Raw genomic sequence first — 27,613 nt, forward strand, 5'->3', positions numbered from 1 at the left:
ATACATTCAAAACGTCTCCATCAGCCACCAGCCAGATTTTGATATTATTTTTTAAAAGTGGTTATGGTTGGTATGGCTTTGGGTTGCTGTGGTAGTTTGTTTCACTCAAACAGCACCGGAATATAAAAATGTGTTCTTACCAGATAAACTCTTATATTTAAAACAGGGAATATTAAAGTCTCTGGCTCCAGTATTATGCTGGTAGACATCTCTAACAAAGGAAAAATAGTTGGATAGTTACCTGGGGGCTGAGTCCGTGATAATTCTGTGGACTAGACCAAGGTAAATTAATACTAGTCTTTTTTCCACAGACAGCCAGCCTAGCTGCTTAAAATGCTCAACATCCAGATGAGTTTAAGTACAATTCTTACAAGCTTGTTTTGGCTGATCTGTAGCTTATTCTTTAGATGTTTGCGGTTGCTGGTGAACCATTCATGTGCAGTCATAATCAAAGTGACACCAGACTAGCGTGACTGCCAGAGTCTTTAGGGTGTCTATAACTAGGTTTGCATCCTATTGGCGACAAAATTTCATGCAAATATTCTAAAATATATTTACAACAAACGATATGTACATTTTCCCATCAGAGTTGTATTTCAGACATTATTTTTCAGCCTCCTGGCTGAGTAGAGAGAAATATGGTGTCTCCTACTGCCCTGGAAGAGGTGGTCTTCACTGATATACATACATATATATATATATACACATATACATATATATACACATACATATATATACATATATATATATATATATACACACATATATATATATATACACATACATATATATATATGTATGTGTATATATATGTGTATATATATATATGTATATGTGTATATACACACATATATATATATATATATATATATATATATATATATATATATATATATATATATATATATATATATATATATATATACATACACATACATATATATATATATACACATACATATATATATATACACATACATATATATATATACACATACATATATATATATACACATACATATATATATATACACATACATATATATATATACACATATATATATACACATACATATATATATATACACATATATATATACACATACACATATATATATACACATATATATATACACATACACATATATATATATAAAGTTTACATTGTTTAAGGGATATATATATATATCCCTTAAACAATGTAAACTTTGGTCCTATTATTGCTAACACAATTTAATTTAGCATTTCCCCCAATGGTCCAAATGTGGAATCCGTGCGGCTTGCAGATATCATGGACAGTAATGGTTTGAGAACATTCCAAGATTTTAAAGATACATACACATTACCAGATACACACACATTACCAGATACACGCACATTACCAGATACACACACATTACCAGATACACACACATTACCAGATACACACACATTACCAGATACATACACATTACCAGATACACACACATTACCAGATACACACACATTACCAGATACACACACATTACCAGATACATACACATTACCAGATACACACACATTACCAGATACACACACATTACCAGATACACACACATTACCAGATACACACACATTACCAGATACACACACATTACCAGATACACACACATTACCAGATACACACACATTACCAGATACATACACATTACCAGATACATACACATTACCAGATACATACACATTACCAGATACACACACATTACCAGATACACACACATTACCAGATACACACACATTACCAGATACACACACATTACCAGATACACACACATTACCAGATACACACACATTACCAGATACATACACATTACCAGATACATACACATTACCAGATACATACACATTACCAGGGAACTCCTTTTTTCTAGATTTACAATTTAGGTAATCTATGTTGGCCTGTGGAGTCCCTTGGGAAACCCAAATACCGAACCATCCAATGATTGGACTTATTTAAAAAATATATCTGGGCTCCTGAAAGGACTGATCTCTATAATGTATAAACAACTTTTGGAAAGCTCATATTCTAAGCCAGCCATTAAAAAAGTACGGTCCACAGATCTAATTGAATCTGAACACCCCTTTAACTGGAACAGAATATGGAAAAATATGGCCTTGGTATTCTGTAATCCGAACCGTCAATTTATACAATTTAAGTTTGTTCATAGACTGTATTTAACACCAAGGAAACATTTCACAATGAAATTTCCCCTGACTCTTCACTGTGTCCCCTAAATGAGGTAGGCACATGTGATGTGGGAATGCCCTGCAGATAAAGACTTCTGGGGAAAAGTTACTCAATTAATTTTGAAGTGCATGAATGTAAATATTCAATGCTTTGTATCTATTATTTACTTAATGATGATGATAGCTCTGTGAATCTCTCAATCAATCAGAGACAATTATTGCTGACAGGCAGCACTATATAATACTATTTTAATCTTTGGATGGTGACATGTTGGCTGGGTGGGGTTGGGGGAATGGAAGGTTGGGGGAAATGGAAGGTTGGGGGAATGGAAGGTTGGGGGAAATGGAAGGTTGGGGGAATGGAAGGTTGGGGGAAATGGAAGGTTGGGGGAAATGGAAGGTTGGGGGAATGGAAGGTTGAGGGGAAATGGAAGGTTGGGGGAAATGGAAGGTTGGGGGAATGGAAGGTTGGGGGAAATGGAAGGTTGGGGAAATGGAAGGTTGGGGAAATGGAAGGTTGGGGGAAATGGAAGGTTGGGGGAAATGGAAGGTTGGGGGAATGGAAAGTTGGGAGTGGAGGCCCACATGTTTTTATTTTCTTTTCCTGTTTATACTGAAATGTATTCTTACTTAAACTCTCTATGTATTCTTGAATTGTTTCCCTTCTTCTTTTGAGTGGGAGCCTATGAGTACATGTTATAAACGTAAACATTTAAATGGATAATGTACCTGTAACCCGCATAACAAAAAATGATTTAAAAAAAATGTAAACGTGGTCAAAAAAAAAAAAAGTTGTTTCCATCAAATGAACTTGTTGCGGATAAAAGTCAGTGTGTAAATACATAGTATACAACAAAAAAATACGTTTTCAATTAAATTCTCATGTTCAAAATAAAAAAATACGTTTGAAAAGGGTTTCCATTGCATTTTCAACTCTAGAACTACTGATGATTTTGTCACTAGAAATGTCACGTAGGTATAGCGAATGTGCCCACACGCCCTCTAGTCAACCGCTCGCAGATACAGTGCAGGTATAGTCTACATGATGAGACTATTATGGACAAAAGTGTGAGAATAGTTGTATTTGTCAAAAAGTTCAATTACAAATATTTTGGCTATATTGAAGCATTAGGATCTAGGTGCGCGAGGAATAGCCGCTCAAATTGGAGAGGAGGCAGAAAGAGCATTAAGCTTTCCTGAATAACTGGGTCTGTCGGGAGCATGTGGCCACATTATTATAGCACGATTTGGGAGAACGGTGATCCACAACAGACAGCGCATCGAAAGTATCAGAGGTGAAAATACAACCAGACTGGCCTGCTACTGTGCCTTTCTCGACCTCATAAACTGTCGAGAGTAACTGATCCAAATGGAATTAAACATTCAAATCACAGGACTTTGTGCCGTTATTGAAATTACATTTTCAATGCAGCCTAGAGTAGAATTTTGTACTCACCTGAAAACAATAATGCAATTATTCATTGCATTGTTGTGTTGTAGGCTAGCCTAGGAAGGATGATTGTATTGTCCCTAAACAAGATCAATAGGAGAGCTTTTTTAATGATTTCATGCACAACGATGCACCTGGCCTCTCCACTGCCTATCAGCTAATCCTATTTGTTCTTGTGGAGTCATATTGAAAATTGATGCAGCTTTGAATGTTTTTGTGTGTGGTGTGATTGCTAGTTAGCCTATTGCAGATCTGGACAAACAATCCACCTACCACTATTGTCACTATGAATGGTGATAGAGTGCAGGATAGACAGAGTACCAAAATACCTTGATATAGGGAGGCGCATACAAGTAGATGAGGAACTTTGGCTAGGATGGAAGAAATGATAGAGTCAAACCTGCTAAAGTGAATGTAAACCAGGGGGGAAAAAACACACTATCCTTCCCAAAGCAACAAAAAAATAAATTGTCCCTCCCAAAGCAACAAAAAAATAAATTGACCACCCCAAGTGATGTTTTACAGTGACAAGGACAGCCTGGTTTCACAACACAGCGATATTAATAAATGTTTAATAATTTAAAACGTATGTTGTAACCAACAACTACAATGTTGACACACACAAACAATAGCCTAAGCAGAAAATGGCCTTGTTCACGAATCTTTTGGAAAATGTGTTTGCTGGCCAGATAGAATGTTCATAAAAGTTCATCAAAGTCATTTTAAAATACATCACATCGAGAGCAAACAATTTGTAGGTTACTTCGGCAACTCTGTGTTAATCCGGAGTGTTTATTATCACGGTGAAACAGCGGAATGTGAAAAGAAAATGGGTGGGAGCCGTTGGCTGCCCTTTAAACAAAATGAGCCCGAGAACATTAATGGGTTGTGCCTCTCTTCTGCCCCTCACTGTCACGGAAGTGGGCCTCGCTACCTCTCCCCGGGAAAAACATTGGCACAGGTAAACTAAACCTCTCGGACATGGATTGCTAAAAAAAAACGGCATTCAAAACCTACACTGAAGACGGGAATCAAACGAGAGAGGCGGAGAGATCGACTGCACTGTTTTTAAATATAGGAAACCTCCCCGAATTAGGCATTCTAATGAAGTTTTTAATATATTCAGACTGCGTAAACAAACGCCACCCATACAGACGCACACACAAAATAAATCAAGACAAGAGTGAGTCGGGCGTTTGGGGCGAAACTTCAAATCTTTCATCCGAACTCTGAAAACCACATCGCGAAAGTCGAGACAATGGCGGCAACAAAAGATACAATTGTATCAGTTGTTCTCGGTTATTTGGGGCAGGGCATGTCTCCTGGTCAAATTCTCTCATGTCGACCGTGAATGTTATTAGTTGTATTTAAGGTGGCAGGAACAACCTTTATGGAACTATTTTAGCTAGCTATATTTTGGCTAAAAATAAGTCGCGAAACTCGTTTATTCATCACTAAGGCTAGAACACATAGGAGGTAGGCAGCACAACCAATACGTCCTAAAACGAAAATATAGGCTAAACATTTCATAAAGGGTTTGACCAATACGTCCTAAAACGACAATATAGGCTAAACATTTCATAAAGGGTTTGACCAATACGTCCTAAAAACGACAATATACGCTAAACATTTCATAAAGGGTTTGGGCTTTTATGCTAAAGAAAAGTAGTGCTGTTGTTGATGTCAGTGAAACTAGCTCACGCACTAGGTGCTGAAAATGGGCAGATTGTATCTGCCTACAATGGATGAAACAAATATGGTTTAGCCTACTTTTTAATGTAAAAACATGAGAAATTGACATTGTCTATAACTGGCAAGCTAAAAAGGTTGACATATTTTGTGTCGAATAGTTAATGTAAAATGCTGAACTCTGCATTCTCTCTACCGTCGGACAGGCCCACATGAATAACACAACAGCTACAACGACTGCACCGGACACAAAGGCTGGGGAGAATAGGCATATAAAAGCGACATCAAGCAAGTTAGCTTCTCGGCTTTCTATTATGTTACTGTAACGTGTGGTACGCGCAGCCGCTGACTGTTGGTGAAAAAAAAATGAATATGCAAACATCCTCCAAGAAGGTTCACGCCACAATAATAAGCATCAACACAAAGCCGATCGCCTAGCTATAGCAGCCAAGCTAACCACCGTATCAAGCTAGCACAGCTACAGTATTTGAGCAATATCTGAATATGGCATGTATAAAAACAACAGTCACGTCGCCGATTACTAATAAAATATGCTAAATCGTATTTTTAGACAGTGGTATGAATATGTAGCGGCGTACAGCGGTCTAATCACAAAGGTAGGCATGTCTTTTTATATGTATTTATTTTTCGCCGTCGCACTGCAATACTATATAGCCTGTTTCCCCCTGTCAAATATCCGCTAGCGGTGAATTAATTGATATGATGATGCGGACAACAGCAACATTATTTTGTGGTCGCCTTTCTCCTGTGTTAAACGGTTTCAGATAAATAGTTTTTGAATACAAGTATGAATATGTAAAATGCTGTAATGATTACCTGGTCCTGAACTCTCATCTTGACTCGCTGCTCCTCCGTCCGCCATTTTGAATATTTAACCCGAAATCCCAGCCCTGGTAGGAAAGGGATTTATAATCTACACACACAACTCAGTGCAAGTGCACTGTGCAAGTGTACTGTATTTTGACCTACTTTAAAAATACATTTGAAAAAGTATGAATATGTTTTTTTCGTACGGTGTTATATTTGCATGTGTTAACTCATTTTAGTAATATTCTAATAACCTAAGTAGTCTAAAGTAAATTGAAATAAATACATCTCCAATGTTGTAGGCTGCAAATATGGCAGAATATTGAATAGTATCATAATTAATTGTTTGTGTTTGTTAGTGTATGTGAAATGGCATACATGTGTAACATGTGTGGTAAACAATGTCTGTGTGTGTGTGTGTGTATACAGTAGCACATATAGTCTAGCCTATAGTGTTCAGCATCAGTTTTTTAAATCAATAGAATAAAAGAAAGGGTTGTCTCCTGAGGTTTTCCCCTAAACTCGATGTACAGTGCCTTGCGAAATTATTCGGCCCCCTTGAACTTTGCGACCTTTGCCACATTTCAGGCTTCAAACATAAAGATATAAAACTGTATTTTTTTGTGAAGAATCAACAACAAGTGGGACACAATCATGAAGTGGAACGACATTTATTGGATATTTCAAACTTTTTTAACAAATCAAAAACTGAAAAATTGGGCGTGCAAAATTATTCAGCCCCTTTACTTTCAGTGCAGCAAACTCTCTCCAGAAGTTCAGTGAGGATCTCTGAATGATCCAATGTTGACCTAAATGACTAATGATGATAAATACAATCCACCTGTGTGTAATCAAGTCTCCGTATGAATGCACCTGCACTGTGATAGTCTCAGAGGTCCGTTAAAAGCGCAGAGAGCATCATGAAGAACAAGGAACACACCAGGCAGGTCCGAGATACTGTTGTGAAGACGTTTAAAGCCGGATTTGGATACAAAAAGATTTCCCAAGCTTTAAACATCCCAAGGAGCACTGTGCAAGCGATAATATTGAAATGGAAGGAGTATCAGACCACTGCAAATCTACCAAGACCTGGCCGTCCCTCTAAACTTTCAGCTCATACAAGGAGAAGACTGATCAGAGATGCAGCCAAGAGCCATCACTCTGGATGAACTGCAGAGATCTACAGCTGAGGTGGGAGACTCTGTCCATAGGACAACAATCAGTCGTATATTGCACAAATCTGGCCTTTATGGAAGAGTGGCAAGAAGAAAGCCATTTCTTAAAGATATCCATAAAAAGTGTTGTTTAAAGTTTGCCACAAGCCACCTGGGAGACACACCAAACATGTGGAAGAAGGTGCTCTGGTCAGATGAAACCAAAATGGAACTTTTTGGCAACAATGCAAAATGTTATGTTTGGCGTAAAAGCAACACAGCTGAACACACCATCCCCACTGTCAAACATGGTGGTGGCAGCATCATAGTTTGGGCCTGCTTTTCTTCAGCAGGGACAGGGAAGATGGTTAAAATTGATGGGAAGATGGATGGAGCCAAATACAGGACCATTCTGGAAAACCTGATGGAGTCTGCAAAAGACCTGAGACTGGGACGAAGATTTGTCTTCCAACAAGACAATGATCCAAAACATAAAGCAAAATCTACAATGGAATGGGTCAAAAATAAACATATCCAGGTGTTAGAATGGCCAAGTCAAAGTCCAGACCTGAATCCAATCGAGAATCTGTGGAAAGAACTGAAAACTGCTGTTCACAAATGCTCTCCATCCAACCTCACTGAGCTTGAGCTGTTTTGCAAGAAGGAATGGGAAAAAAATGTCAGTCTCTCGATGTGCAAAACTGATAGAGACATACCCCAAGCGACTTACAGCTGTAATCGCAGCAAAAGGTGGCGCTACAAAGTATTAACTTAAGGGGGCTGAATAATTTTGCATGCCCAATTTTTCAGTTTTTGATTTGTTAAAAAAGTTTGAAATATCCAATAAATGTCGTTCCACTTCATGATTGTGTCCCACTTGTTGTTGATTCTTCACAAAAAAATACAGTTTTATATCTTTATGTTTGAAGCCTGAAATGTGGCAAAAGGTCGCAAAGTTCAAGGGGGCCGAATACTTTCGCAAGGCACTGTATGTACAGCTCCACTGCCCTATTGAATTTTATTTGGATCTTCAGGCAATCAAGTTGAAACATCTGTGGATCCTATTGACAAATCTCTGTGATGATGAATTTGAAGTTCAGTGACATTAGTCATTTCTCACTGTTCGTTTCATGTTATGCGCAGCAGACTCCACGTGTGCCAGAAGAAGGCCCCCAAAGAGTGGATAGAGGGGGAAACCTGTTGTTTATCCATCCACAACATGCACTGCCCTTATGACTTATGATGTAATTAGCAAATAGGCATTTAAATTTGACTTTACTATCATAGATTTTCAGGGAAACTGATAGAAAACAACAAACCTCAACCACAAAGAACCTCTACGCTTTCGGTGGTGTATTTTATATAGGGCTGTGTGACAAACGTCTATCAATGCTGAGTACAACTGCCTGATCCCTGAGTTCTCTTAATGGAAATTATTGTTTTTCTCCCTGTATCATTACAGGTTTTAATCGAAAGCTTCATCCACACATCCTGACCAGAACAGTGCAATCCATTCAGTTGTAGTTTTTCAAAGTGATATGACTACAGAGCAGTGTGTCTGTGTGTGTGAGAAATGCATGATAACACTGCCTCAGAGTTATCCGAGGCATCCCTGCGTCCATAATATAATCTATAGAATCCTTTGTCCCACGGTCTCATTGTCTTCTTCCACTCATGACCACCGAAAGGATAAGATGGGTTTCCATTGTATTACTTTCTGCACTCACCTGTAGTCTTCTCAAACCAGAGTTTATTAAGGTGGTTGAGACAATGAGAGGTGTGGTCCCACTATACACTAAGTGGCCTAAAACCTACAGAAGTTGGTACAGTGTAGTCACAGTGGGTAGCCTATATATTGTTACATAGATAGTACTGTACTATGTATGTACTGTTGTAGACTACCTGGTTGCAGTTTGTGTAACGGCGATAAGGACGTACTGCAAGCTCACTCCACAGATAGCTTGACATGTTGCGGATGGAGCCATCCAATTGTGCCATTGGAACATTGTCAAGGAGTGTTAGCAAAGTAGAGGTCCCGAGTTCGAGCCAGGAATGAGCCGAATTGGGGGTTAGGTGGTACTCGCTAAGCAAGCAACTTGACGTCAGAATTGTATGAATCTATATGTTAAACCTACCGTTTGTAAAACACAAAAAAAAAACAGCTTGTATTACTGAGGTGTAGAAAACCATGTCAGCCTCAATGGAATTTTATGAATGCTCATCCATGTGGTAGGCCCACCATTTGTAAAACAGGCCGTTGCATTGGCTTTATTAGTCCTGATTCCTGTGACTAATCAATTTGGCTATTTAAGTTCTGATTATCAGCTACCTAACTTTATCAGGTGAGCCTATTTACAATGTGCAAAAATGTATGGATAAAAACTTGAAACAACTGATCATGACAATGGGAGTAAAACTCCTGGACAACAGTTGTGATTATCTGTTCCATGTTGTCCATTTTACTTTGACCTGTCCGGTTGTTAGGATTGGTTGTTTGTTGACATGACAGCGCATTTTATATTAGATTGACCGCCATTTAGGTTAGGCCATTTGATCATAGAAACCTGCATGATGTAAAAAATGTCAGTCTCATTACATTGTCATACATTTTATCTCCAGCCTGTAGGCTACAGTAGAGGCCACATACTCTTTCTACCATATCCAAATCTGCTACTTGATTTATGTTAGACCATGTTTTGGGACTGAACATTGGTGGTGCGCTGCAGCGATGCGTCTCTCCAACAGCACCCTGGAGAGGTGAGCTGGGAATGGACAAGCAAAATATGTTGTGCCCCATGCCTTTGACAAAGTGGGCACTGTTTATCACAGGGCAGCATCAGCGCTCACCTAAAACACCCATATGCATATACACTGGTTGCGAGAGAAATTGTCATTTTTGGGGGGCAGAATTATGTGAGGTTGTTTGTGTTTTTGTTGGAGCTGTGTGTCTTAATCAGTTTAGCTCAGAAAATGCTGCCCTCATCAATCTGCTGATATAGGCAGCCGTCTAATCCTGCCTCATGAGCGGGCCGGCCCAGCCATCCAATTAGTACCTTTTAGGTGGATCAAACCGTTGGAATGTTGTCAAGGAGGGCGGTCACGTGTGTTAGCAAAACAGAGGTCCCGAGTTAAGAGTTATTTTCTACTAAATTCTTGACCTACAAAGTCAAAATTGTCAGTAATGTAAAAATGTATGAAAACCCCAAATATGTTTTTTGGTCTTAGGGTTAGGGTTAGGCATAAAGTTAGCAGTGTGGTTATGGTTATGATTAAGGTTAGGGTCAGGTTTAAAAGCACATTTTATGAAGAGAAATTGTAGAAATAGGTTGGTTTAGCCATAATTATAACTTTGTGGCTGTAGAACCTAGTTCGAGCCAAGTATGAGCCGAATCGAGGGGGAAGTGGTACTTGCTAAGCAATCAAGGTGACTTCATAACATTTGCACAACTTTAAGAATGTGTAAATAAACTAGCAGGTAACATGTCATAAATAAACTGAGGTAAGCATTAAGGCCAACTACATCCAGGCCTACACATAGAAGCCCAGATACTTCCAGGTAATTCAGCCTTGTGTTTTCAGTCCAACACTGCCATCTGTAGACTGTGGATGAATATGACGACTGCTGTAAACAGTTGGCCTCAACTACCTCTATTTTTACACACAAAAAACGTATTTCACAAGCGTAGAATATGGGCTGCTTCATACTTCCAAATGAACAGTTGTGATGAATACAAAGGTGCATATGTCTACTTTATGCAACAACAAAACTGGTACAGGGAATTCGATGTAGGCTATCTGCGGAGCTAGCACATAACGTTCTGAAAACCACATCTTTCTTAGAGCTTGGTGAGAGGTTGTCCTATGGTTATTTTGCATACAACATTCCCACAACTTTCTCGGACTGGTGCAGGATGGTTGTTTGGCTTTGAAAAATTCTCAGCACATTTAAAGAACTTCTTGGTATTTCAATACTTTAACAGAACGTTTCCTAAAAGTTCAAACATTTTATTTATTTTTATATTTAACAAGGCAAGCCAGTTAAGAACAAATTCTTATTTACAATGACGGTTTACCAAAATGCAAAAGGCCTCCTGCAGGGACGGGGGCCTGGGATTTAAAAAATAAATACAATATAAATATAGGACAAAACACACATCACAACAAGAGAGACAACACAACACTACATAAAGAGAGACCTAAGACAACAACATAACAAGGCAGCAACACATGACAACACAGCATGGTAGTGTAACAGTATAACTTTAGACCGTCCCCTCGCCCATACCCGGGCGCATACCAGAGACCCTCTGCACACATCAACAACAGTCACCCACGAAGCATCGTTACCCATCGCTCCACAAAAGCCGCGGCCCTTGCAGAGCAAGGGGAACTACCGCTAACTAGCTAGCCATTTCACATCCGTTACACTAGCAGCACAAAAACATGGTACAAACATTATTAGGCAAAGTCAACAGCACAAAGGGCAAGAAGGTAGAGACAATACATCATACAAAGCAGCCACAACTGTCAGTAAGAGTGTCCATGATTGAGTCTTTGAATGAAGAGATTGAGATAAAACTGTCCAGTTTGAGTGTTTGTTGCAGCTCGTTCCAGTCGTTAGCTGCAGTGAACTGAAAAGACCAGCGACCCAGGGATGTGTGTGCTTTGGGGACCTTTAACAGAATGTGACTGGCAGAACGGGTGTTGAATGTGGAGGATGAGGCATGCAGTAGATATCTCAGATAGGGGGGAGTGAGGCCTAAGATGTTTTTTACAAATAAGCATCAACCAGTGGGTCTTGCGACGGGTATACACAGAGATGACCAGTTTACAGAGGAGTATAGAGTGCACTGATGTGTCCTATAAGGAGCATTGGTGGCAAATCTGATGGCCTAATGGTAAAGAACATCTAGCCGCTCGAGAGCACCCTTACTTGCCAATCTATAAATTATATAGATTCCGTAATCTAGCATGGGTAGGATGGTCATCTGAAATCAGGGTTAGTTTGGCAGCTGGGGTGAAAGAGGAGTGATTATGATAGAGGAAACCAAGTCTAGATGTAACTTTAGCCTGCAACTTTGATATGTGCTGAGAGAAGGACAGTGTAGTCTAGCCAGCCATACTCCCAAGTACTTGTATGAGGTGACTACCACAAGCTCCAAACCCTCAGAGGTAGTAATGACACCTGTGGGAAGAGGGGCATTCTTCTTACTAAAAAACATGACCTTTGTTTTGGAGGTGTTCAGAACAAGGTTAAGGGTAGAGAAAGCTTGTTGGACACTATGAAAGCTTTGTTGTAGAGCATTTAACACAAAAATCTTGGTAGGGGCCAGCTGAGTATAAGACTATCATCTGCATATAAATGGATGAGAGAGCTCCCTACTGCCTGAGCTATGTTGTTGATGTAAATTGAGTGGGGCCTAGGATTGAGCCTTGGGGTACTTCCTTGGTGACAGGCAGTAGCTTAGACAGCAGATTTTCTGAGAGAGATAGATAGCAAACCAGGCCAAAGACCCCTCAGAGACACCAATACTTCTTAGCCAGCCCACAATAATTTGAATGGTCTACCGTATCAAAAGCTTTGGCCAAGTCAATAAAAATAGCAGCACAATATTGCTTCGAATCAAGGGCAATGGTGACATCATTGAGGACCTTTTTAAGGTTGCAGTGACACATCCATAACCTGAGTGGAAACCAGATTCCATACCAGAGAGAGAACTTTTTTCCCCCAACACTTTTGATAAACGGGGCAAAATAGAAATAGGCCTAAAACAGTTAGGATCCGCTTGATCTCCCCTTTAAATAAAGGACGAACTGTGGCTGCCTTCCAAGCAATGGGAACCTCCTCAGAGAGGAGAGACAGGTTAAAAAGGTTGGAGATAGGCTTTCCGATTATATTGGCAGCAACCTTAAAGAAGAAAGGGTCTAAACCATCTGACACAGATGTTTTTTTGGGGTCAAGTTTAAGGAGCACCTTTAGCACCTCGGACTCAGTGACTGCCTGCAGGGAGAAACATTTAGCAGGGCAGGGGAAAAAGAGGGAGAAGCATCGGGGATAGTAGCATTAGAAGAGGTGAGAGATGAGGAAATGTTGGATGGGCAAGGATGCATGGCTGAGTCAAATATGAATCTTGACTTAATGAAGTGGTGATTAAAGAGCTCAGCCATGTGCTTCTCGTCAGTTACAACCACATCATCAACATTGAGGGACATAGGCAGCTGTGAGGAGGAGGGTTTATTCTCCAGATCTTTATCCATTTTCCAAAACTTCTTGGGGTTAGACCCACAGAGAGAAGTGCTCCTTAAAGTAACTAACTTTGGCCTTCCGGATAGCCTGAGTGCGCTTATTTCTCATTTGCCTGAACGATAGCCAGTTAGCCTGAGTATGCTTGTGCCGAGCCTTTCGCCAAATGCAATTCTTGAGGTGGAGTAACTCTGCAAGATCACGGTCGAACCAGGGGCTGAATCTTTTTAATTCTTATTTTCTTTATGGGGGGATTGTTTGTTAACAATTCCACAGAAAATATTAAAAAAGGTCCAAACATCTTCGACATGATTACATTTAAGTTAATGTTCTTGGAACGTTCTCTAACTAGTTTGACATTGGGATTGTACTCAAATAGTCCAGAAAACATTAAACCACATTTTTCTGTGGGAATTTCAGTAATTCAGAATTACGTTTAAGTTTCCTCGTGGTTCTAATTAAAGTCATGTTCTCAGAACGTTCAGAAACAACATTCTTCTGTGGGAATTTCAGTACTTCATCATAACGTTTCTGCAGGTTTCCTCATGGTTCTATTTAAAGTCATGTTTTCAGAACATTAGGAAAACTTTCCATAAAAAAAAAACCAAGAAAACAGTAACATTCAAAGAACGTTCTAAGAAAGTTATTTAAAATAAATACGTTTCGTTCTCAGACTCAACAAAACTCTACTATGGAGCGATTTCAGTGCCAACATGTATTTGAATTTCATAATTTTTATTAGGATATTGAATTTGAATGTCATATTTTTAAATTTGTAATGGACAAATTGAACTTGAATTTCATGATTTGAAACTGAATTGAGTGAAATTTGTATTCAGTTTTAAAATTAAATTTCAATTTAATTGAAACTTCAAATTCAATATTTATGTATTCAGTTTCAATCTGGTAGATATTGCATTCATTGTCTGTGTATCAAGTTTACAAACTATCATTTTAAGTTGATCAAAGTTTCATATTTTCAACTTCTCATATGCATTGAGATTCAGTTTAAGTTCAGTTCTCTAAATTCAGATTCAAAACCATTGAGCTATATAATAAGAACAAGACAGCCTCCAAGATGCTCGGACGTTTTTTTTCAATGTAATCTACTGACGGTCGCATATACCGGATTCGTGGGTGCTGACATCGTGCTAGTTCAGGTTTGAGGAACCAATTAGTACATGGGCACTAACACTGCGGCACAACAAGCGTGAACGTGCATTCCAGCACGAGATAAGAGCAGGGTCGTGGATCTGGATTGCTGGGGGAGGGGAAATATGGAGGCACAAAGCACCGTGCGCACAACCACTGGAAACAACATTTTGTCTATGCAAGTAAATTATTTGCGACTAAACAGGACAGTGCTGTAGCTTGCTCTATATGTGCATTGTATGATATTCTGTTTGACACGACGCAATTATGTTTCTGAAAACGACGTTAAAAACTTATGCAGTTGTGATATGCCCATTTTACAAACCAAGCTCATAATTTGAGTTGTGTCCCAATTAATCAGTCTAGCAATCAATACTGTCACCTTGTATCACATAATTAGCAAAAATATATAGATATACACTGTATTTGATAAAAGAGTTTTGTACTATTGGTTTCTCAACTTCACCAGGATTCTTCTATAAGACACTCACAAACCCTGAAAAAAATATGATAAGCACATTGCTTTGTCTATTTTCCCTCCACCAGCACCCTGGGTTGACGCAGGACAAGACTAGTGAGCTTCAGCGGGACCTCTTGAAGGGCGAGCAGGACATACAGCAGGAGTGGGATGGGAGTCCACAGGGTATGTTGGGATGGAGCTGTCGGAGCTACTTGTTCCTGTTAACTAACTACTTGTTTTCTTTCTTGTTCTACACAAATACCATCAATACCTCCAGTGGTGTCAGTGGTGTCAGTGGTGTCAGTGGTGTACATACAGTGGTGTACATACTGATTACTGCTGGTCCACTGTCCTTTAAGATTGTAGCCACGAGGGACATAATTACAGGAAACGATTACAGATTTGTCTGATAGTTACAAATAAATAATATTGTAAAAACCTGCAAGCTTTATGAAATACACACAAAATGTTAAAATACAATAGCTAAAGGATTTATGAATTAGTCAGTTTTGCTGCGTGGCCCATGGGCTGAATCAAGCGCAGATTAAGCAATGTCTGTTGTCCCCTCCAGAGATTGGACACTGATGAGCTGAGCTGGTGATCCCTCCTCTCTGCACCTGGGGGCATCGTTTGCATCAACATCAGCCTGAGGAAGGAGGAGGATATGGTCAGAGGGAGAGGTACTGGGTGATAAGGGGTTTCCCTAGCCATGTGTGTCAAAATATGTTGGATGGGAATTATTGTGACTAAACTACGTCATTGTAAGTCAAACACTTGTGCAACTAGATAGATAACACACTCACTATGTTTACCTAATGAACTGCTTTGTGTACAGGGTTGAAGGCTTACTTGTCAGTGGCGTTCAGACGGGCATTGAACTTGATCGGGAGGTCCACAATATGCGTGTGCTGTAGAGGAGAGACGTGACAGAGGAAAGAAGAGACAGGAGAGGAGTGACAGAGGAGCGAGTGAGACCCGAGGGAGGACATGACTGATGACATCCACGCTAATACATATGAAGACTTTCCACTAGCTCTCTTTCATCACAGTATAGGTGATGCCATTTTTTGTGATGGATGGTTTTCTGGAAGGTTTTGTAAACTAAAAACAATGCATACAATGTCTTCTAAAGCCTGCTGACATCCAAGCTGTTACATAGGCTACAATGTCACAGCATACAGTGGGGAAAAAAGTATTTAGTCAGCCATCATTTGTGCAAGTTCTCCCACAATAAGAGAGGCCTGTAATTTTCATCATAGGTACACTTCAACTATGACAGACAAAATTAGAAAAAAAAATCCAGAAAATCACATTGTAGGATTTTTTAATGAATTTATTTGCAAATTATGGTGCAAAATAAGTATTTGGTCACCTACAAACAAGCAAGATTTCTGGCTCTCACAGACCTGTAACTTCTTCTTTAAGAGGCTCCTCTGTCCTCCACTCGTTACCTCTAATGGCACCTGTTTGAACTTGTTATCAGTATAAAAGACACCTGTCCACAACCTCAAACAGTCACACTCCAAACTCCACTATGGCCAAGACCAAAGAGCTGTCAAAGGACACCAGAAACAAAATTGTAGACCTGTACCAGGCTGGGAAGACTGAATCTGCAATAGGTAAGCAGCTTGGTTTGAAGAAATCAACTGTGAGAGCAATTATTAGGAAATGGAAGACATACAAGACCACTGATAATCTCCCTCGATCTGGGGCTCCACGCAAGATCTCACCCCGTGGGGTCAAAATGATCACAAGAACGGTGAGCAAAAATCCCAGAACCACACGGGGGGACCTAGTGAATGACCTGCAGAGAGCTGGGACCAAAGTAACAAAGCCTACCATCAGTAACACACTACGCCGCCAGGGACTCAAATCCTGCAGTGCCAGACGTGTCCCCCTGCTTAAGCCAGTACATGTCCAGGCCCGTCTGAAGTTTGCTAGAAAGCATTTGGATGATCCAGAAGAAGATTGGGAGAATGTCATATGGTCAGATGAAACCAAAATATAACTTTTTGGTAAAAACTCAACTCGTCGTGTTTGGAGGACAAAGAATGCTGAGTTGCATCCAAAGAACACCATACCTACTGTGAAGCATGGGGGTGGAAACATCATGCTTTGGGGCTGTTTTTCTGTAAAGGGACCAGGACGACTGATCTGTTTAAAGGAAAGAATGAATGGGGCCATGTATCGTGAGATTTTGAGTGAAAACCTCCTTCCATCAGCAAGGGCATTGAAGATGAACGTAGCTGGGTCTTTCAGCATGACAATGATCCCAGGCAACGAAGGAGTGGCTTCGTAAGAAGCATTTCAAGGTCCTGGAGTGGCCTAGCCAGTCTCCAGATCTCAACCCCATAGAAAATCTTTGGAGGGAGTTGAAAGTCCGTGTTGCCCAGCAAAAGCCCCAAAACATCACTGCTCTAGGGGAGATCTGCATGGAGGAATGGGCCAAAATACCAGCAACAGTGTGTGAAAACCTTGTGAAGACTTACAGAAAACGTTTGACCTCTGTCATTGCCAACAAAGGGTATATAACAAAGTATTGAGATAAATAAGTATTTGGTCAATAAAAGTTTTCCACCATAATTTGCAAATAAATTCATTAAAAATCCTACGATGTAATTTTCTGGATTTTTTTTTTTTTTTTTTTTGTGCAGGGAGATGAGGCCTGATTGTTGTCGTTGTAGCAACTCTGTATGAGGCTGTGTTGTGCAGGGAGATGAGGCCTGATTGTTGTCGTTGTAGCAACTCTGTATGAGGCTGTGTTGTGCAGGGAGATGAGGCCTGATTGTTGTCGTTGTAGCAACTCTGTATGAGGCTGTGTTGTGCAGGGAGATGAGGCCTGATTGTTGTAGTGACTCACTCTGTACGAGGCTGTGTTGTGCAGGGAGATGAGGCCTGATTGTTGTCATCAGCCCCGTGCTTTAGGAGGGCAGCATCTCCTTCCAGCAGGACCTGGATGCCCGTGTCCAAAGACATGGCATCATCATAGTTCTTCTTGGTGGGGATACACAGAGATAGATAGATGTGGCATTAAAATGTATGCAAAGCATTTTACGTAAAAAAGTTACCGTTACACATATTGTACGGTACTGACTAGAACAAGAAACAAAAGCTACCTAGTTGCCTTCGGTCAATCAAACAATACTTTTTCAAGAGCTAATATGAAAGGCACAGGAAGGAAGGCTAACCTTGAGCATCAGCAGATCTCTTGGCTATCTGCCCTTGGCTGCAGCCTCAAAGAGAGGGTTGAAATTCCACAGGTCAGCTACGTTGACCAATGCCCCGTTTCTCACCAGCAGCTCAGTCACCTCATTGTGACAGTAGGAGCAGACACACAGGGACACTAGAACACTGAACATTTAATTTACTGGATGTATTTAGTGAAAAACTAAATTAATTGATAAAGATTTATTAAATCAATGCACTCAAAGACAGTAGGGTCAGACAGCTAGTAGGGTGTACTAGTCAGACAGCATCTACACACATGTAGATGGTAAAATAAAAATTACCTTTGCATTTAACCATCATGCTCTACTACTGTACCCATGATTTTCTGCACAGTTTGTCTGTCTCGGGTTCCTCTCTGCTCAGCAAAGGTGTGGGAACTTTGCCTGGTGACATCAGCAGCCTGCAGCTCCACTCTTGTCAGCTTGGCAAAGTCTCTAGAGCTCTGGCGACATGTCAAAAACAGAATCAAATGTATTAGTCACATACACGTGTTTAGCAGATGTTAATGCAGGTGTAGCGAAATGCTTGTGTTTCTAAACACAGCAACAACAAAAAAGACGTCCCTTTTTCAGGACCCTGTCTTTCAAAGATGATTCTTAAAAATCCAATAACTTCACAGATCTTCATTGTACAGGGTTGAAACACTGTTTCCCATGCTTATTCAATGAACCATAATTAATGAATATGCACCTGTGGAACGGTCGTTAAGACACTAACAGCTTACAGACGCTAGGCAATTAAAGTCACAGTTATGAAAACTTAGGACACTAAAGATGCCTTTCTGCCGACTGAAAAACACCAAAGAAAGATGCCCAGGGTTCCTGCTCATCTGCGTGAACGTGCCTTAGGCATGCTGCAAAGTGGCATGAGGACTGCAGATGTGGCCAGGGCAATAAATTGCAATGTCCGTACTGTGAGACGCCTAAGACAGCGCTACAGGGAGACAGGACGGACAGCTGATCGTCTTCACAGTGGCAGACCACGTGTAACAACACCTGCACAGGATTGGTACATCCGAACATCACACCTGCGGGACAGGTACAGGATGGCACCAACAACTGCCCAGGTTACACCAGGAACGCACAATCCCTCCATCAGTGCTCAGACTGTCCACAATAGGCAGAGAGAGGTTGGACTGAGGTCTTGTAGGCCTGTTGTAAGGCAGGTCCTCACCAGACATCACTGGCAACAACCTTGCCTATGGGCACAAACCCACCGTCGCTGGACCAGACAGGACTGGCAAAAAGTGCTCTTCACTGACGAGTCGCGGTTTTGTCTCACCAGGGGTGATGTTCGGATTCACGTTTATCGTCGAAGGAACGAGCGTTACACCGAGGCCTGTACTCAGGAGCGGGATCGATATGGAGGTGGAGGGTCCTTCATGGTCTTGGGCGGTGTGTCACAGCATCATCGGACTGAGTTTGTTGTCATTGCAGGCAATCTCAACGCTGTGCATTACAGGGAAGACATCCTCCTCCTTCATGTGGTACCCTTCCTGACATGACCCTCCAGCATGATAATGCCACCAGCCATACTGGTAATTCTGTGCGTGATTTCCTGCAAGACAGGAATGCCAGTGTTCTGCCATGGCCAGCGAAGAGCCCGGATCTCAATCCCATTGAGCACGCCTGGGACCTGTTGGATCGGAGGGCGAGGGCTAGGGCCATTCCCCCCAGAAATGTCTGGGAACTTGCAGATGCCTTGGTGGAAGTGTGGGGCAACATCTCACAGCAGATACTGTTACTTTGAATTTTCACCCCCCCCTCTTTGTTCAGGGACACATTATTCCATTTCTGTTAGTCAGATGTCTGTGGAACTTGTTCAGTTTATGTCTCAGTTGTTGAATCTTATGTTCATACAAATATTTACACATGTTAAGTTTGCTGAAAATAAACGCAGTTGACAGTGTGATGACGTTTCGTTTAGCTCCCCAACAGTGCAGGAATATCTAGCAGCTTCACAACATATACCCCAAAATACACACATCCTAAGTAAGGAATGGATTAAGAATATACATACATGTTAGAGCAGCATTGGACTAAGATACAGTGGGATAGTATAGAGTACAGTTTATACATATGAGATGGGTGATGCAATATTTACACAATTAAAGTGACGAAGATACCGTAGAAAAGTATAGAGTACAGTTTATACATATAGTGGGGCAAAAAAGTATTTAGTCATCCACCAATTGTGCAAGTTCTCCCACTTAAAAAGATGAGAGAGGCCTGTAATTTATCATCATAGGTACACTTCAACTATGACAGACAAAATTAGAGAAAAAAAATCCAGAAAATCACATTGTAGGATTTTGAATGAATTTATTTGCAAATTATGGTGGAAAATAAGTATTTGGTCAATAACAAAAATGTATCTCAATACTTTGTTATATACCCTTTGTTGGCAATGACAGAGGTCAAACGTTTTCTGTAAGTCTTCACAAGGTTTTCACACACTATTGATGGTATTTTGGCCCATTCCTCCATGCAGATCTCCTCTAGAGCAGTGATGATTTGGGGCTGTTGCTGGGCAACATAGACTTTCAACTCCCTCCAAAGATTTTCTATGGGGTTGAGATCTGGAGACTGGCTAGGCCACTCCAGGACCTTGAAATGCTTCTTACGAAGCCACTCCTTCGTTGCCCGGGCAGTGTGTTTGGGATCATTGTCATGCTGAAAGACCCAGCCACGTTTCATCTTCAATGCCCTTGCTGATGGAAGGAGGTTTTCACTCAAAATCTCACGATACATGGCCCCATTCATTCTTTCCTTTACACGGATCAGTCGTCCTGGTCCCTTTACAGAAAAACAGCCCCAAAGCATGATGTTTCCACCCCCATGCTTCACAGTAGGTATGGTATTCTTTGGATGCAACTCAGCATTCTTTGTCCTCCAAACACGACGAGTTGAGTTTTTACCAAAAAGTAATATTTTGGTTTCATCTGACCATATGACATTCTCCCAATCTTCTTCTGGATCATCCAAATGCTCTCTAGCAAACTTCAGACGGGCCTGGACATGTACTGGCTTAAGCAGGGGGACACGTCTGGCACTGCAGGATTTGAGTCCCTGGCGGTGTAGTGTGTTACTGATGGTAGGCTTTGTTACTTTGGTCCCAGCTCTCTGCAGGTCATTCACTAGGTCCCCCCGTGTGGTTCTGGGATTTTTGCTCACCGTTCTTGTGATCATCTTGACCCCACGGGGTGAGATCTTGCGTGGAGCCCCAGATTAAGAGAGATTATCAGTGGTCTTGTATGTCTTCCTTTTCCTAATATTTGCTCCCACAGTTGATTTCTTCAAACCAAGCTGCTTACCTATTGCAGATTCAGTCTTCCCAGCCTGGTACAGGTCTACAATTTTGTTTTTGGTGTCTTTTGACAGCTCTTTGGTCTTGGCCATAGTGGAGTTTGGAGTGTGACTGTTTGAGGTTGTGGACAGGTGTCTTTTATACTGATAACAAGTTCAAACAGGTGCCATTAATACAGGTAACGAGTGGAGGACAGAGGAGCCTCTTAAAGAAGAAGTTACAGGTCTGTGAGAGCCAGAAATCTTGCTTGTTTGTAGGTGACCAAATACTTATTTTCCACCATAATTTGCAAATAAATTAATTAAAAATCCTACAATGTGATTTTCTGGATTTTTTTCTCATTTTGTCTGTCATAGTTGAAGTGTACCTATGATGATAAATTACAGGCCTCTCATCTTTTTAAGTGGGAGAACTTGCACAATTGGTGGCTGACTAAATACTTTTTTGCCCCACTGTATGAGATGAGTAATGCAAGCTACGGAGACATTATTAAAGTGGCTAGTGTTTCATGTCCTTAGTGGCCTGTGATTCCTAATATATGCCTATAGGCCTGTTTTGCATGTTATTTTGGCATTAATACGTGTCACATATCAATTTGCACTCGGTACCTCGGGTCGAGGGTTGGCACCAACTCACGAAACCCCCATTTCTCGACCGTGTAAATCGGGGCTATGTCTTTGCAGATGTAAATTGTAACGGCAGCTGTTACCTCCTTCCATCTTCGTGATTCTTCGCCATATGCTGTGCCGCGGGCAAAAGCCTCTTGCATCGCCTGAGCCTGGGGTTTGTTTTGACGTAGACTCTCTCCGTACTGTTTCACATGATTCTTGCGTAGGTGGTAAGAGGTTAGTGGTGCCTGAGCCTGTTGTCAGGACCGGTCTGCGGCAGCGGACGGTTTTCTAGTCCGTGTCATTCTTTTCATATCCAAACCACGTCCATATGACCGAAGTAGGTACGAGCTCCATGTCTCCGTGCATTATGTCAAATCAAATAAAATGTATTTATATAGCCCTTCGTACATCAGCTGATATCTCAAAGTGCTGTACAGAAACCCAGCCTAAAACCCCAAACAGCAAGCAATGCAGGTGTAGAAGCACGGTGGCTAGGAAAAACTCCCTAGAAAGGCCAAAACCTAGGAAGAAACCTAGAGAGGAACTAGGCTATGTGGGGTGACCAGTCCCTCACGTTCACTCTCCTCCATGTTTGTTTGTGTTGCAAATTTCCTTCCACAACGCAGAGTCGTCCAATTGAGGGAAATTATTGCCATAAAGAGTGGTTTGCAACACAACAAAATAATCCATAGAAACTGAAAAAAAATAGACATGGAAGACAATTTATTGAAAAATTTAACTGATATTTTTGCCACAAATTTGATAACGAAACGGTCTTTTTATGAATTGTCTTTCAGGGCTCGGTGTTAGTTAAATTGCAGTACCGCCAGTCTCCTCTGGGTACATGGGATGGCGTACTTCCAACCAGAAACATGGCCCCTTGGTTCTAGTTTATAAATGGGCCAATAGAGTATAAACGGTGAGGGAGGAGCACCCTTTTCAAATCCAAATCCATCTTTGCCACCCGGTCATTTAGTCAACATGGTTCTTTGTTCAGAAACACACGTGTCTTTTCCATAAAGTGTATGTTTGAATTTTCGAACAAGGTATACTTGGGAAGGCAAATAAAGCACGTAGGCCTATGCAGTTTTTTTTGTATGGTCTCAGTGGCAACTCCCGAACAGGCTCAGGAGGCAAAGGTCGAGTCATGCGTCCTCTGAAACATGACCCGCCAAACCGCTCTTCTTAACACCCGCTCGCTTAACCTGGAAGAGGAAGGAAACACTGTTCAACTGACGACCAAAGCCAGCCTGCAGGTGCCCGACCCGCCACAAGAGGGCGATAGGCCAAGTAAAGTCCCCCCGGCCAAACCCTCCCCTAACCCAAACGACGCTGGGGGTGCCTGATGAACTTCTTGGCCTTCTGCGACAACTGGCATTGTAGGTGTCCTGTAGGGTTGGCAGTGTGCACCAATTGTGCACCGCCCTATGGGAGTCCCGATCACAGCCGGATGTGATCCAACTCGGGATCGAACCTGGGTCTGTAGTGACTCCTCTAGCACTGTAATGCAGTGCCTTAGACCGCTGCCTCATTCAGGAGTCCCTGGCATATACGTTTTTATCACGAGAGCAAACACTTAAAAAAAACACAGAATCCTGTTTTTTACTCCACCTGGTTCACCTACATCACCGTTGTTTTGAGCCAATTTCACTGTTGGCCAGAACAGGGTACCCAGATTCCCCAAAAAAACATACTCTCGTAGCTCAGAAAATTTAACCTGACGAGTGAGGACCTGAGGTGGCAGGTGCAGTGAAGACCACTGAGTTTGGGTCTCGTCACGATGACGACAAGGATGATTCTGGTCCAGTGTGAGTGAGATGTTTTGGAGAGAACGGATCCTTGCCTTCTGGCTGATCTATATGTGGTGTCAAGGTTGGTGGAGAAGAGGTTAGGGAATGTTTAATTGGTGAAAGTAACTTTTTGTGTTTCTTCCTTCCAGAAGGAGTGGGCACTCCGCACCACGCACCTCAGGACAAGACATGTGACCTGCTTTGCTCTCCGGAGCAGAGCGCCATTGAAAGGATTGATAACTGGAGTGGCGTTAAGTGTTGAGGAGGACCAACTGAAATTGAAGATTCCTGGTGTCTGTGACGCCCGCCGTTTGCTGCGACTCAGACCCGGCGGAGAGCGTCGTGAAACACAGAAAATACTGTCTGTCCTGCTAAATTTGGATGCAGTGTCTTTACCTGACAACGTTAGGATTTGTCAGTTATCCCGTGAGACATTTTGTCCCGAATCCATTAGTGTTTTCATTTCAAGTTGTATGCAGGGGATACACAGCAGGTCCCTTCTCAACCATGCAACAACAATAATAACAATAACCATTTTAATAACAATTTAATAAACATTTATAATAAATAAAGATGTTATATGCCAAGCTTATGGTCATGTTGCAGCAGTGTGTATGAGGGAGGTTCTGAGATGTGTGCAGGGGGGCATCAGACAAAGGAATGTGTAGTATCGGTGGAGAAAGCTGTGTGTGTTAACTGAAGGGTTACCCATGGTGTTTGAGATCAGGAGGGGCCAGTGAGAGAAAGGCAAGTCGCTGTTTCCAGGATTTGAGTAGTACAGAAGCACTGGCATACCCCCCCCCCCCCCCCCCACTCCCAGGCTGCCTGGTCTAGGATCAGATACAGTGAATTCAGAAGGTGTTTACAGACCTTGATTTTTTTAATGCATTTGTTGTGTTATAGCCTGATTTTAAAAATGATTAAATGTAGATGTTGTGTCACTGGCCTACATACAATACCCCATGTCAAAATAGAATTATGTTTTTAGAATTGTTTACAAATTAATTAAAGCATGGTGAAGTTATTAATTACACTTTGGATGGTGTATCAATACACCCAGTCTCTACAAAGATACAGGCATCCTTCCTAACTCAGTTGCTGGAGAGGAAGGAAACCCCTCAGGGATTTCACCATGAGCCCAATGGTGACTTTAAAACAGTTACAGAGTTGAATGGCTGTGATAGGAGAAAACTGAGGATGGATAAACAACATTGTAGTTACTCTACAATACTAACCTAGTCGACAGAGTGAAAAGAATTGTACAGAATAAAAAAAAATCCAAAGCATGCATCCTGTTTGCAATAAGGCACTAAAGTAATACTGCAAAAAATGTGCCAAAGAAATAAAACGCATAATGTTTGGGGCAAATCCATCAAAACACATCACTGAGTATCACACTTAATATTTTCAAGCATGGTGGTGACTGCATCATGTTATGGGTATGCTTGTCATCAGCAAGGACTATGGAAATATCCTAGAGGAAACCCTGGTTCAGTCTGCTTTCTAACAGACACTGGAGGACAAATTCACCTTTCAGCAGGACAATAACCTTAAACAAGGCCAAATATACACTGGAATTGCTTACCAAGACAATATTGAATGTTCCTGGGTGGCCTAGTTATAGTTGTCACTTATTAAATCAGCTTGAAAATATATAGCAAGACTTGAAAATGGCTGTCTAGCAATGATCCACAACCAACTTGATAGAGTTTGGTGTGCAAAACACTTAGATACTTACTCAGAAAGAGTCACAGCTGTGATCGCTGCCAAAGGTGATTCTAACGTGTTGACTCAGGGGGTTGAATACTTACATAATCAAGAAACTGTATTTTAGTGTTTTATTTTTTATTTAATCTCTACAAATGTATAGATTGTTGACTTTGTAACAAAATGTGGAAAAAGTCAAGGGGTGTGAGTACTTCCCAAAGGCACTGTAGGGCCAAGTAGTGGAATAGTGGTTAGATTTGAATGCGTGTAGGATTTTTCTTACCTTTTCCCTTCCCTTTTGTATCACTAGTTAGGTTTCCATCCAATTCGCAACAGATTGTCATGCAAATATTCTAAAATCTGCATAAAACAATATGCGCATTTTCCCACCAGCGATGTGTTTCCATCAAACATACTTTTTGCAGATAAAAGGCTGTTGTCACGCCCTGACCTGAGATATATCTGTTTTCTTTATATTTTGGTTAGTTCAGGGTGTGACTAAGGTGGATACACTAGTTTTTGTATTGTCTAGGGGTTTTGTATGTGTAGGGTTTTGTAGGTCTAGGTATTTGTATGTTTATGGTGGCCTGATATGGTTCCCAATCAGAGGCAGTTGTTTATCGTTGTCTCTGATTGGGGATCATATTTAGGTAGCCATTTCCCTTTGGTGTTTGTGGGTTCTTGTCTATGTGTAGTTGCCTGTCAGCACTCATTTGTATAGCGGCATGTGTCGTTGTGTTATTCTGTTCAGTTTGTTCAGTGTTCATTCTTAATATAATAAAGAATGTACGCATACAAAGCTGCGCCTTGGTCCGATTCATACGACGAACGTGACAGCTGTGCGTTATGACGCAGTGCACATAAAAATAACTTTTGCTGGTTCAATTCCCATGTACCGAATTAAAAATACAAGTAAAATTTATATCGCATTTTCAGCTCTACTGTCACAAACACTGTTGTGTTTTATAGCAAATGTGCTCTCAAATACAGTGCGGGTAGGTTACCTATAATGAGATTATTTGTATTTGTCAAACGGCAGCCAGGCATCGATCATCACGTCACCAGAATAAGACCCTCGATATTTATTGGAACGGAGCATCAGCATTTATTTAGTCTGTATCCTAATAAAGTTAATGCTTTCCCGAGTCGTAGTGGGAGGACCACACAACATCTCATCGAGTAACTCCAAGTTTACTTCAATGTGATGGTTATCATATAGAAATATTTAAGCATAAATGCGTTTCCACCTCCATTTCTTGCATAATTAATTTTACCAACACAAAAACATCCCACTATGTCGAACTGAACAAATTGTCCATCGGCATTTATAAAAAATGTACAAGCATTTCATGTTTCCATTAGATCAGTCGTGACTTTTTTCATGCGTCAGGTAATTAATCCGCATGAAATGGTTGGATGGAAGAGTGATTACTAAGTGTAATGAATTCACTCTCCAGAACAGTAGGCAGAAACACGGGGCTAGATAAGAGAAATAGATGAAGGCCTCATATTCCAATACAGTAGTTGGTTGCGATCCACCAATACAAATTGAAAGAAGAAGAAGAGTCTCAAAATCTGGTTGATTTTCTTCCTGACACTCAGAAAAGAACACAGAAGTGTGTCATAGACCCAGTGGGGAGCGTGGTGAAACAGAGGAGTCACTGTCAGTCCTTTTGAGTCAGAGTCTCTACCCGACATGTTAGGATGTATCAGTTATCCTGTTAGAGCTTTTGTGCCGAATCCACTGCAGTGTTTCAGGTGCCACGTTTATGGTCATGTTGCAGCAGTG

At 41.0% G+C, this 27,613-nt stretch overlaps 1 protein-coding gene and 1 long non-coding RNA gene across 33 annotated transcripts in view; one reads left to right on the forward strand and one right to left on the reverse strand.

Moving 5' to 3' along the window:
• Positions 1-6,256, reverse strand: part of LOC110520558 (POU domain, class 2, transcription factor 1) — a 32,389-nt gene extending 26,133 nt beyond the window's left edge. For 22 of the 30 annotated variants that reach the window (XR_016494856.1, XR_016494857.1, XR_016494858.1 and 19 more), the window contains exon 1: positions 6,182-6,256. Coding sequence is in view for 27 of the 30 variants with exons in the window: in XM_090230363.1 (XP_090086489.1) it covers positions 6,182-6,227 (46 nt within the window). In the remaining 3 variants the exon portion in view is untranslated. The remainder of the gene's footprint in view (positions 1-6,181) is intronic. The other 8 variants (XM_090230366.1, XM_090230367.1, XM_090230364.1 and 5 more) reach the window with 1 other exon arrangement.
• On the forward strand, positions 4,527-26,623 carry LOC110520561 (uncharacterized). 3 transcript variants are annotated; one of them, XR_002473002.3, is made up of 5 exons: positions 4,527-4,616; positions 15,269-15,365; positions 15,754-15,862; positions 16,018-16,236; positions 24,267-26,623. It is a non-coding gene; the product is annotated as an uncharacterized LOC110520561 (long non-coding RNA). The 3 variants fall into 3 exon arrangements; XR_002473001.3 differs by lacking the exon at positions 4,527-4,616 and adding an exon at positions 5,695-5,961; XR_016494859.1 differs by lacking the exon at positions 4,527-4,616 and adding an exon at positions 5,700-5,961 and having other exon boundaries at positions 24,270-26,623.
• Positions 26,624-27,613: the final 990 nt, after the last annotated feature.

This window comes from Oncorhynchus mykiss, chromosome 3 (genome assembly GCF_057628025.1).
Source record: "Oncorhynchus mykiss isolate SJ-2025 chromosome 3, ASM5762802v1, whole genome shotgun sequence".
NCBI classification, from domain to species: domain Eukaryota; kingdom Metazoa; phylum Chordata; class Actinopteri; order Salmoniformes; family Salmonidae; genus Oncorhynchus; species Oncorhynchus mykiss.